Raw genomic sequence first — 12,985 nt, 5'->3', positions numbered from 1 at the left:
AACCATGTTACTTCTTTGTACAAGCTCTTTTTTTCTTTTCTGTTCTTAAAATTGTTGTTTAATATTATAGGCTAAAGCTGTAAAATTCCAGGCATTATTGAAATCCCTGCTCTCTGATTGATTAAAATTCCGGGCATTATCCAATCAGTAATGCCCGGAATTTTAGCAGCTTGCAAAGTGTAGTTTTCAATGTGTTTATTTCCAGCCAATCAGCTTTCAGAACAGCTGAGACAGGGCAGGGGATAGGTCAGAATAAAGTAACAGCTCTGAGACAGGGCAGAGGATTGGTCAGGAAGTATCAGCCACGGGCTGACTCCTCCCCCTCCCGAGCTGACTGAGATTTCTGAGCAGATTCAGTTGAAATGGGGGGGGGGGAGGAGGGGAGAGTCAGCAAATAAGTAAGTGGCTGTCTGCAGTTTGTTTGTGGCTGCAGTTTGTGTGTGTGTGTGTGTCAGTAGCAGTGTTTATGGGTGCAGCAGCAGCAGTGTGTATGTGCTGTGCTGTTGTGTTGTATATCTGTGTAGAGTTGCTGTGTGTGTGTATACAGCTCCAGTGTGTGTGTGTGTGTGTGTGTGTGTGTGTCAGCAGCAGTGTTTATGGGTGTAGCTTGTGTGTAGCAGCAGTTTGTGTGTGTGTGTAGAAGTGCTGTGTTGTGTGTAGAGGTGCTGTGTATAGAGGTGCAGTGTTGTGTGTGTGTTTTTGTAGAGGTGCTGTGTTGTGTATAGAGGTGCAGGTGTGTGTGTGTGGGGGGGGGGGGTGTAGAGGTGCTGTGCTGTGCTGTGTTGTGTGTAGAGGTGGGGGGAGAGTGCAAAGTTTAGTAAGTGGCTCCATTTTTTATTGTGGCTGCAGTGTGTGTGTGTGTGTGTGTGTGTGTGTGTGTGTGTTGTGCTGTTGTATGTGTAGCAGCAGTGTGTGTGTGTGTGTGTGTGTGTGTGTGTGTGTGTGTGTGTGTGTGTGTGTGTGTGTGTGTGTGTGTGTGTGTGTGTGTGTGTGTGTGTGTGTAGAGCGGCTGATGTGTGTGTGTGTGTGTGTATAGAACTACTGTGTGTGTGTGTGTCAAGGTGAGAAAGTGCCAGCCCCGAGCACGAAACGTACGTCGGGAATGAGGTCATCGCGTTGACGTCGCACAGTATAGATACCTCTCTAATAACCTCCCACCCTCAACACGATCTAGTTACCACCATCAGGGAATATTTGATTACTTGTATTGGGATTGTCCACCATATTTCCTCTGGTGTTACCTATCACCCTTCTATTTTAATTGTTTTTATGGTGATTAGAGTATGCGTCGTTGTTTTTGAACCAATAAAACTTTATTATTTTGGCCTGCAATAGGCTTTTTAGTGGCAACTGTCCTCCTACAGTGTCGGGAGCGGTTACTTCGTGTACCACATACAGCTCATTAGACTATTTGTCAGGGAGTATTATACCCTTATACATTACAGCAGCCTTGTTGTGCAATAAATAGGGATCTTTGGGAGACCTCGTGATCTCCTTGTTTGTTTTTGTGTGCTATCACCATTCCTTTGCACCGGCTGTGTTTTGATCACTAACCTTATTTATCAATATACATTGGTGAGCAGTTTACCACAAGTTATATATATCTACAGTCATGTGAAAAAGAAAGTACACCCTCTTTGAATTCTATGGTTTTACATATCAGGACATAATAACAATCAACTGCTCCTTAGCAGGTCTTAAAATTAGGTAAATACAACCTCCGATGAACAACAACACATGGCATATTACACCGTGTCATGATTTATTTAACAAAAATAAAGCCAAAATGGAGAAGCTATGTGTGAAAAACTAAGTACACTCTTACTGCTTCCATAGGAATTAAGATGCTAAGTAGCAAACAGGTGCTGCTAATCAAATGCCCTTGATTAATTGATCATCAGCAAGTGTGACCACCTCTATAAAAGCCAAAGTTTTAGCAGTTTGCTGGTCTGGAGCATTCAGGTGTGTGTTAACACAATGCCAAGGAGGAAAGACATCAGCAATGATCTTTGAGAAGCAATGGTTGCTGCCCATCAATCTGGGAAGGGTTATAAGGCCATTTCAAAACAATTTAAAGTCCCTCATTCTACAGTGAGAAAGATTATTCAAAAGTGAAAAATATTCAAGACAGTTGCCAATCTTCCCTGGAGTTGACATCCCAGCAAATTCACACCAAGGTCAGACCGTGCAATGCTCAGAGAAATTCCAAAATACCCAAGAGTGACATCTAAGACTCTACAGACCTCAGTTAGCATGTTAAAGGTTAAAGTTCATGACAGTACAATTAGAAAAAGACTGAACAAGTATGGTTTGTTTGGAAGGGTTGTCAGGAGAAAGCCTCTTCTCTCTAAAAAGAACATGGCAGGACGGCTTAGGTTTGCAAAGTTGCATCTGAACAAACCACAAGGCTTCTGGAACAATGTCCTTTGGACAGACGAGACCAAAGTGGAGATGTTTGGCCATAATGCACAGCGACAGGTTTGGTGAAAACGAAACACAGCATATCAGCACAAACACCTCATACCAACTGTCAAGCACGGTGGTGGAGTGGTAATGATTTGGGCTTGTTTTTGCAGCCACAGGACCTGGGAACCTTGCAGTCATTGAGTCGACCTTAACTCCTCTGTATACTAAAGTATTCTAAAGTCAAATGTGAGGTCATCTGTCTGACAGCTAAAGCTTGGCCGAAATTGGGTCATGCAACAGGACAATGATCCCAAGCACACCAGCAAATCTACAACAGAATGGCTGAAAAAGAAAAGAATCAAGGTATGCCAATGGCCCAGTCAAAGTCCAGACCTCAACCCGATTGAAATGCTGTGGCTGGACCTTAAGAGATCTGTGCATAAACAAATGCCCACAAACATCAATGAACTGAAGCAACGTTGTAAAGAAGAGTGGGTCAACATTCCTCCACAACGATGTGAGAGACTGATAAATTCATTCAGAAAACGATTACTTCAGGTTATTGCTGCTAAAGGTGGTTCTACAAGCTATTGAATCATAAGGTGTACTTAGTTTTTCACACATAGCTTCTCCATTTTGGCTTTATTTTTGTTAAATAAATCATGACATGGTGTAATATGTAATGTGATGTTGTTCATCTGAGGTTGTATTTACCTAATTTTAAGACCAGCTAAGGAACAGATGATTGTTATTATGTCCTATGTAAAACTATGGAATTCAAAGAGGCTGTACTTTCTTTTTCACATGATTGTAACTCAAATGGACTAACATTTTTACATTTGTCTCTGTTTTAGGTAGCAGTAATGGTTTGTCTTACCTTCTTTTACATTCTATACTCATTTTGTGTCTATTGTTTTTCAGAACATGAGGGAAAAGTTGGAATGGCATCAATTATTCTAATGCCCGAGCAATCTTTAGATGTTAAGAGCATCTATGAACACGTTGTAACTTACCTACCTGGCTACGCTTATCCTCGTTTTTTAAGGCTACAGGTACTTTTCAATATACTCTCTATCATTGTCCATACAATTTATATGCAAAATATATCTACTGTGTGTATGTGCTATTTTGCACAATTATATAAACAAATCATGCATTACAATAGTTTAAAAAAATGAATGCCAAGAAAAATAACTGCTACTAAAATCCATTATTCTCCAATCTCCACTAGTTTTCCTGTAGTTAAAATGGGCCATATTTACTTATGCAGCTCCATAAGGCTTTGTCCCTGTTGGCCGTGGCGCGCAACGACGTGCGCGCCGCACACAAGGCACAGCCCTCTATGGGGCAGGCCCCAGTCAGCGTGTGTGGGCACACTAGCTGCGATGCGCACCGCCTTTGCCAAAAGACACGATTTTTGTCTTCTGGCACAGCGGGCGAGCATTGGACACGTCACGGCGGCGGTTCTGACAATGAGGGCGAACCAGCCGCGTGACATCATGGCCGCGCCTCCACTAGCTAGTCATCAAGTCTCGTTATTTATCGGAAACCGGCCTAACACAACAAATACAGCATATTTTTTCCCCCTACACTTGGCTGGTTTTAGCCCTTTCTTACCTATGTATAATATGGCCATTACATAAGTAAGATGAGCTAAATGAACATGGAATAAGGGATCAAACATTAAACACTTCACATTTAACTACTTAGCAATCCCTTAGTAGTCCAAGTGGTCAGCTAGTCATGGCTAGCTGACCACTAAGGGCTATAAAGGTGTTAATACACAAGTTAAACTACACTACCTGCAATGCTTTACCAACTGCTAAGGCAAATAAGGAGTTAACTGTTAAAAACAGCCAAACACACATTGAATTGCAATAGACAGAAGAAGATACACTTACTGGGGGTCTGGGGTTGACAAACTGACTTTCCTAGTTGAAATAAAGTCTTTAAAACAGTCCAGTTCTGAAGTGGGGACTTAGAAAATATTCCGGTTTAAAAAGTCCTGCAGCTTTTTTCCTTGCAATCTCCGCAAGGCGTCTCTGGGTCCAGTCTGACCCGTTCTTGCCCTTATGGCACATTGGACTTCTGGAATCACTTGGGAACACATAGAACCACATAGGAACACATGGAACACAAAAGACAGAACAACAGAGAGCGTTCTGGGATGGCGACTAGCTGTCTTATACACTTTGGGACAGGCCGTCCCACAGCTTGTCCTTCAACCCATGGCATGGAAATTCTCCTGCCAGCCAATTCCCGATTTGCTGGTATTTTAAAGCCGGGTGGGCACCTTTTTTTTCATTCTGCAAGGGGCATGGGCTAACCTGGCACCTCTGCCTCTTTGCATACTGAGCCCATCCGCTTTCCAGGCTTTGCCAAATGGTGGCCGGATAGCCCCGTGTTAGCTTGGGATGCGGGTACTCAAGCAAAACAGCAGTACCCCTCCTGTTCTAACACCTTGGCATCCCTGAGGCTTTCAAGTCAGGACTCTGCACAGACCCATAGGCACCAAGCTTAGTAGCCATCTGGTCTGCCCGTAATCCATGACTTGGAAATCCCACAGTTCATTTACAGGTTACCAGTACATATACCTATTAAATATAACTCTTTAATAAAATATACTGTGTCCTGTGTTATGTGTGGTAAAATATATAAATCTCTGTTCTGGTGTCAGGGATGGAGTGAGTTATATAGTACTTACACTCACTAGCCTCATACTTTGCACACTTTAGAACTGACTTTAAACACTTTTACACACAAGAAATCACTCTCAGCTTTATCTTAATAAAACCCTCAGTTTTATTTTTGGGTTGGAGTAAACCCTAAACTCCTTATAACCGAGTTAGGGTGACCAGGGTAAGAACTGGGCAGCCCCTCCTGTTATATTAGGGACCCCTTGACTGTTTCAGTTACCCTTTCCCTCCTTTTACCTTTTCTGGTCTGGGCTGAAGCAGGACCTCCTAGTGGTGAGTCGCAAGAACGCTTTTCATGGTAGGGTTTTGACCAGAGTACTGCACTTCAATGTAGCCAGGAATCTAACCTGAATCTCCTGGGTACATTTTTGGGATCTCCGTTAACTTTGGAACCCCGCTATATAGACGCAATCTGAAAGAAGTTTCTCCTTCAAACCTACTCTGAAACTCACAGCTTAGAAATCTTCTGGTCCCAGCACCCCAGGAAAGGCGAAACACAGAAAAATCTTTATTGATGCATAATTTGCACACAGTCACAGTAATGCACGCATGCACGCATAGTAATGCACAATACCCGGGTCCAAGAGCTGACACTCTAGGCCCCCCAAAACACAGTTCAGGTGAACCAAGTGGACTTAACCTTTATTATAAAGCCTGGTTATCCCGTCACAGGATGTCCTAGTAACCCCTGTTGAAAAACACTGTTCTAGGTCAAATACATATCATATTGCAACTACAAACTATTTATAACCCTTTGAGTGCCCCAGGATCTGGTCACTATATCATGTGCACTGGCACTCTGGAGGCCCCATGACAGTGACTATGTCATGCTCAAAGTGCCTGTTTTTTCCACGTTAGATCGCATTCTTCATTCACATGGAGCCCAGGTCGCAATCGAACCTGTGAGGAGGAAATGGAGGAGGATCCTTCCACTCCCGTTTCCTCCAAAATGGTCACCACTATTGAAAGCAGTCACAGGACATGGCACTGCCATGCCTGTTCTTCTTCCAACTCACCTCAGGACTTAGCTGACTATTTAAAGGAAAAGGTGGAATCCATACTTCAGGACATCCCCTCAGTATACTCCTCCCATCCTAAGCCTCTTCCTAACTCTCAGGAGGATGGGTCGCTGCTGATGTACTCTTCTCCCTCTACCACCTGTCCTCTTAACCCCATTCCCTCCCATCTCCTAAAACCTCTACTCCTACTATAATCCCTACTCTCACACACATTTTTAACTCCTCCCTCTGCTCTGGTACCGTTCCCTCCTCCTTCAAACATGCAACAGTTATACCGCTACTCAAAAATAGCAAGCTTGACCCTACCTGTCTTTCTAACTATCGGCCTGTCTCCCTCCTGCCTTTTCCCTCTAAACTCCTTAAACATCTTGCACTCGCTCACTTGCTCCATTTTCTCAACACCTATTCTCTCCTAGACTCTCTATAATATGGCTTCTGCACTGCTCACTTCACTGAAACAACCCTCACTAAAATAACTAATGACATCCATACTGCCAAAGACAGAGGTCATTACACTCTGCTCATATAACGCAACCTCTACAGAATTTGATAATGTAGACCACCCTCTTCTCCTTCACATTCTCCATACTCTTGGTAGTCGTCACAAAGCTTTATCCTGGATCTCCTCTTACCTCTCCCATCATAATTTCTGTGTCTCTTTTGCCAACTCCTCTATCGATCGCTCTGTGGGGGTACCCCAGGGCTCTGTCCTGGGACCTCTTTTCTCTTTATACTCTCTCTCTCTAGGTGACCTAATCACATCTCTTAGTTTCAAATATCACCTCTATGCTGATGACACACACATTTACTTTTGAAACCCTGACCTTACACCTGCTGTACAGACCAAAGTTTCTGAATGTCTCTCTGCTATATCATCCTGGATGGCCCACGCTGACTTAAACTTAACATGTCAAAAACAGAGCTCCTCATATTTCCCCCCAAACCTGGCCCTACTAGCTCCTTCCACATTACTGTTGGAAGTACTTTCACACACCCAGTAGCACAAGCACGCTGCCTAGGGATCACACTAGACTCCTCGCTCACATTCTCCTCTCGCATTCAAAAGGTAGCTAAAACCTGTTGTTTTGTTCTCCACAATATTACAAAGATACACCCTTTCCTCTGTTGCTCCACTGCTAAAATTCTGACACAGACCCTCATTCTCTCCCATCTCGATTACTGTAACCTCCTGCTGTCTGGTCTTCCTGCCTTTCATCTGTCTCCCCTACAATCTAATTGAACTGTTCGTCAGAGCTAAAGGTAGCCCTTAATAGAGTCGGAGCTCAATGAGAGAACATATGTAAAACAATCTTGGTAGCTGGAGTTCCTTAGTGAGCATAAATAAATAATGTCAGTAACTTATTTGAGTAGTACCACTCAATCCCCTGTGAAGTATCAACATAAACTCTGTATTACAGCCTGGGAGCAACTGGCTAAACCATATAAGCACAATGTAGTTGCGTATATTACTCCCGATTAGTCGCTTGAAGAACAACCGAAGGGAGGAGGAGGGAGCTTAATCATCTCAGTGCCGCCAAGCCGCATTCGTAGCAGTGCGGAGGAAATGAGGTAAATGATGAGTCCTCCTCCATAAGACCTCGGTAGTCGCGGGTACAGCTCCAATAGAGGTTCCATCTGCGTCCGCTGTCACGTGGTGCGAGCGTCGTCGTGGTGACTGGAACCTCCGAATGAAGCAGCCGTGCATCACGTAGCTGGGCTCAAACTGAAGTCTGCTCAATTCCTAGAGCGCAGAAGCAGGAACAGTAGAAAAAAGCATCCGATATTCTCCAGCACAGCGTGCATCCAGGCGCATGCTCAATAGATAGAAGAATGGTGAAAAAGCCGTGACAAATCGCCCAGTGCATGAAACGCGTCAGAGGATCTGCCAGGACCGTTTTTTGTTATGTTTTAATTCAATAAAGCTTTCATTTTGGTCTTTGTCTATACCAATTCTTGGCCAAGTTGTGCTCCGTTTTTTTCACCATTCTTTTATACCCTACAATCTATCCTAAACGATGCTGCCAGAATTACTCTACTCTTTCCTAGATCTGTCTCAGCATCTCCCCTCCTGAAATCCCTCTCCTGGCTTCCGATCAAATCCCGCATCTCACACTCCATTCTTCTCCTCACTTTTAAAGCTTTACATTCTTCTGCCCCTCCTTACATCGCAGCCCTAATTTCGCGTTATGCACCATCCAGACTCTTGCGTTCTTCTCAAGGAAGTCTTCTTTCTACCCCCTCTGTATCTAAAGCCCTCTCCCACCTTAAACCTTTCTCACTGACTGCCCCACTCTGGAATGCCCTTCCCCTCAATATCCAACTAGCACCCTCTCTATCCATCTTTAAGACCACCTTAAAACACACCTGCTTAAGGAAGCATATGAGTAGCTCCGTGGCTGATACTTTACACCTCATACATAAACCTTGGCCCCTTGCAGACCCACTTACCAGAACGCCCTCCTACTGTCTTTGTACGTTCTTACCTACCAATTAGATTTTAAGCACTTTGGAGCAGGGACTCCTTTTCCTAAATTTTACTTTTATGTCTGAAGCACTTGTTCCCATTATGTGTTATGTTTATTATTTGTTATTTATATGATTTTCACATGTATTACTGCTGTGAAGCGCTATGTACATTAATGGCGCTATATAAATAAAGACATACATACATACAGGATATTTGCAGTTTTGTTTTACTGTGCGTTGAGAACCTGTTTGCAATATGTAGCCAAATTAAATGTGTACAATTTTAGGATCTGGCGCAAAAGGAAACACTTAGTTTAAACATAAACCATAGTTTGTACAGAAGCCCCACAACAACTTTGGAACAGCTCAAAATCACTAAGGGAAAATTGGGTATAATCAAATCCCTATAACCATGGCTTATCAAACTGTTGTTTTTTTTTTGTTTGTTTTTAGGAAAACATGGAGGTGACTGGAACGTTTAAACAAAAAAAATTCTGTCTTGTGGAACAAGGCTTCAATCCATCAAAAATACCTGATCCAATTTTTTTCTTAGATGATTTGGAAAAATCGTATGTCCCGTTGACCAAAAACATATATGACAGAATCATATCTGGCCAGATAAAACTTTAACAGTTTATTTTCTGCTTGGGATATATAACTACTGTTTTAAGACTCTAATGCTATTTTAAGATTGCATCCTTTTAAAGTCAAGAAAATACAAAAACTGTAATGTCTTAACCACTGTCAGTACAAGCTTATTAGGAATTGATCTTTTTGCGTCTCTAAAATTAATATTGGCTGTTATAAAATATTTTATATAATGTTCTTGCATATAAACATTGACTTACAAAGACAATTACTTTGAGGTGGGCAATGGATAGTCCTAGCCATGAATTCCACATTGATGCCCTTAAAATTTTGAAGCACTTTCCTCATGCTTGTTAGATGGGTAGATGCACTTCTCACCAGGATTAACTGCTAAAAGGCTATGCACTATATCGATAAACAGAGCATATACTGTACAGTATTTCTATACACCATTACAACCATGTAAATTAAAGACTAGCTATAGGTGGCCTGGGAAATCAAATCTGCATTTCTAAAATCTGATTTTGTTTGGAGAATAGTGATTTATCGGAACTGACTGAAATAATAAGTAATAAATGACTGTTATGATATCAGTTTGCTTTCTTTCCTGTAATCTATACCACCAATGTCATATTTGTTGGATTAGTAACATCACTATTAATATTGTTCTTATTGAGATTGACATAATCTCACTGTTTACATCAACCATGTGGTTGCAGTATGTCATCTTTGGATGGTTGTTTACCACGCTACGGGCGATGTTCACTAAGTAGTGCTACTTCATAAGACTCTTTTCCTGCACAGTTTCATAAGTATGGCCCATTATGGCTTGTGCAAGTAAATAGTCTGTAATGTGTTTTATGGAGTAAGACTGCTTAGTAAATATGGACATACTTGCAAACAAGAGGTATCTCTCAATGTGTTCCTTCCTGGTAAAACATTTTTATAAAGCACTAAATAAATAAAGGTATGGCTTATTCAATTGTATGGGGTCGTATAGTGTGTTCTAGCACAGAAGGTGTTTTGGCAATAGCATTGCTTAGCAGATATGACCCTATATTTTTTATGACCCTCATTTTTTTTACTAAGAATATTTTTTATGATAATAGGAATCTGGGCTACGGTTTGCTATTTTTGGGTGGGGTTGGCTACATTTGTCTCTGTGCCGTTATTTGATGTGAATGCATTGACATAATCAATTCACGTTTGAAATGTTAATGTTATATACTGTAACATTAAAGACCTTTTGTTTGCTGCAAAATAGTGTTTGGCTTCTGACTATATGACGTTATGGGAAACTGCCACGGATAAAAGGGCCGTACCATGAAATGTTATTTTCCTGTTCTTTGTGTGTTATTATTACTTCTTAATGTCACTTGAGTATAGTTCAATACTTTTTTTGTGCCTATTCATTTTGGTAACCTTTGGACTACCCTGGGCTCTGGGGAGAGCTCCATTTTAAACTACTGTACAGGCACTTAATATTTCAAATGTGCGTATATCCTGAAAAACGAGCATTAGATTTAAAAAAATGAAAACAGTGTTGGAAAGGTAAATAATTGGTCTATTAAAGTACTAAATGTAAAGAGATATGTGTTTAGGGTGAACTTCTGCTTTAATTTGACTTTTTTCTTTAATAAATAATAAGTGTTTTTTGTAATCTTTTTGTTTTCAGTTTTCCAACCAGTAGACAGATTCATAACCCATTAAAAATACATATGCATCAATAATCCCTTTGGATTCTGCTACATATGGAACAATACAATCCTGTCCATTACCCATTTATAATTGAGGGAAGAAGGAATTGAGGCCACAAAGTCGTCATAGTAAACCTAACATGTGACTATCTGGTTTAATTGCATTTTATGTACTATAAAGAGGCATATTTAGGCTACAGCATGTGTACAGAATTATTTAACCCAGCTACATTATGAGCAAGTGTCCTTTTTGTCTCTGACGGAGCGGCAAGTCCAATCGAAACAAGAGTGCAGTTTCCGTTTCCGTCATCCGACACAAGTTGTGTCATGATCACTCCAAGAGCAGTCACATGACCCTGAACTACCAGAGGTTCGTGGCATTCTGGTCCCACTGGACCCCCAACACAGTAAAGGTTAATAACATATTTATAGCGTAACCCCGAAAGTAAGGCCACCCTATAATTTTAGAGGCAGCTGTAATGCAAGCGATATATATATGTGTGTAGAGGTATCTTACCATGTTAGCCGAGCTTAATAATAAAAAATGAATAGACTATTCTGTTCTGTGGCTAACGAAATGCTTTTATTTGTGCGAGCTTTCCAGATACACTGATCTCTTCTTTCGGCAGTGTTCCCATGAGTGCTAAAGGCCATGTCTACACATACTGCGCTATATGAATGCACACACAGCTGTCTCTGACACATGCAAATACTCAATGTAATTCCATCCCTATATACCAATGAGGACCACATAGTATCTTCACACACTTATAGTAATGCTGTTGTGCAGTATGCAATATATGACTTAAGGTGGTAAATGGTCCCTGAATGCTTCTGATGTAAGGGGATGTGTGTGTGTGTGTGTGTGTGTGTGTGTGTGTGTGTGTGTGTGTGTGTGTGTGTGTGTGTGTGTACGTACGTGTTTCAATCTTAATTAATAAAGCACCCACAGTGTATACAACACTTTACAAAAGGTGTGTGTGATGGAGTGTATAACACTGGTGTGGGTAGGTGTTGAAATGTAAGAGGATGTTGCATTTCTGTTCATGTGTGTGACTACTTTGTAGTACAGTACATGTATCCTGTCTTATCTGTGGACTTCAGGTACAATTTAGGGTGAATTCATACTTTGTGCTACGGTTTCCGGACTGATTATGTATCATACCTTCACTTTAACTGTTTAAAATGTAAGTGGTTGGTTACATAACAGGAATGCCACACCCAGTACCTGTCCTAAATGTATTTACGTATCTCCAGGGTTTGCTTATAAAAGCTTCCATTTATATATAATATTGTTTTGTTCTGTATTTTGGTCTTTTGCACCACGCAAGTTTTTTTCATTTTGTTGATACATTTTATAGTAATAAAAATAAATAGGATTTTGTTATTTTATTTTCCCTAACAGGCATTCCTTCTGTTATGTTCCCTTTCCTTTAGTTTCAAAGTCTCTTTCGATACACACAAATTCAGCAGTGCAGAATACGTAAAAATACATTTTTTTTAAGGAAGCTTGATATCATTAAAAATGTAATTTAATTTACAAAGGCGGTCATAAACACATTTTGTATATGTTTCAACAACTGCTACGATGTTCAGAATATCAATAATTCACAAACGGAAATCTGTTTTGTTTGCTTTTTTTAATGTTGCTATTTTGTTTAGTGAAAGCTAATATCTTCAATCACTACTGCTCCAGCAATTCTTTGCTTGGGCAAGTATTTAAATATGTAGCCTCTTCGACTAGTTCTCCAAAGAGGCCACATCAGAAAACATTTAGGAGTAGAAGACCCACAAACCTATTGTAATGTAATATTTAGATACATTTAAAGACTTGATCATTATTATATTTCAAAATTTTGCCAGCATTTATACTGTAACATCTGTACCTTAACTTATAGTTGAGTATCAGTGTGAAAAATTGCAATTAGCTGCCTAAGCAACTAGTATGAAATTAGCAGGGCCAGAAAGTCCAAGAGCCACATCAAGACCCTTCCCTGCGGGCCACCAGTTGAAGATCCCTGGAACACAGGAAGAGCAGCGAAACAATTAGCTGTATAGTGTGCATACCATCTTCAATGGGTTGGAGATCAGGAAAGGGTTCGGTGTCAGCGCC

The 12,985-nt window shown here is 41.0% G+C and overlaps 1 protein-coding gene across 1 annotated transcript in view; it reads left to right on the top strand.

Annotated features, from left to right (window-relative positions):
* SLC27A6 (solute carrier family 27 member 6) overlaps positions 1-10,436 on the top strand; it is a 51,637-nt gene extending 41,201 nt beyond the window's left edge. The window contains exons 9-10 of the mRNA XM_075600203.1: positions 3,328-3,458; positions 9,041-10,436. Of these exons, the coding sequence (XP_075456318.1) occupies positions 3,328-3,458; positions 9,041-9,217 (308 nt within the window). The 3' untranslated portion in view covers positions 9,218-10,436. The remainder of the gene's footprint in view (positions 1-3,327; positions 3,459-9,040) is intronic.
* The last annotated feature ends 2,549 nt before the right edge of the window (positions 10,437-12,985 follow it).

Source organism: Ascaphus truei, chromosome 1 (assembly GCF_040206685.1).
Source record: "Ascaphus truei isolate aAscTru1 chromosome 1, aAscTru1.hap1, whole genome shotgun sequence".
NCBI lineage: Eukaryota > Metazoa > Chordata > Amphibia > Anura > Ascaphidae > Ascaphus > Ascaphus truei.
Note: the sequence above shows the minus strand (reverse complement) of the source record. Positions and strands in the feature narration are given on the sequence as shown.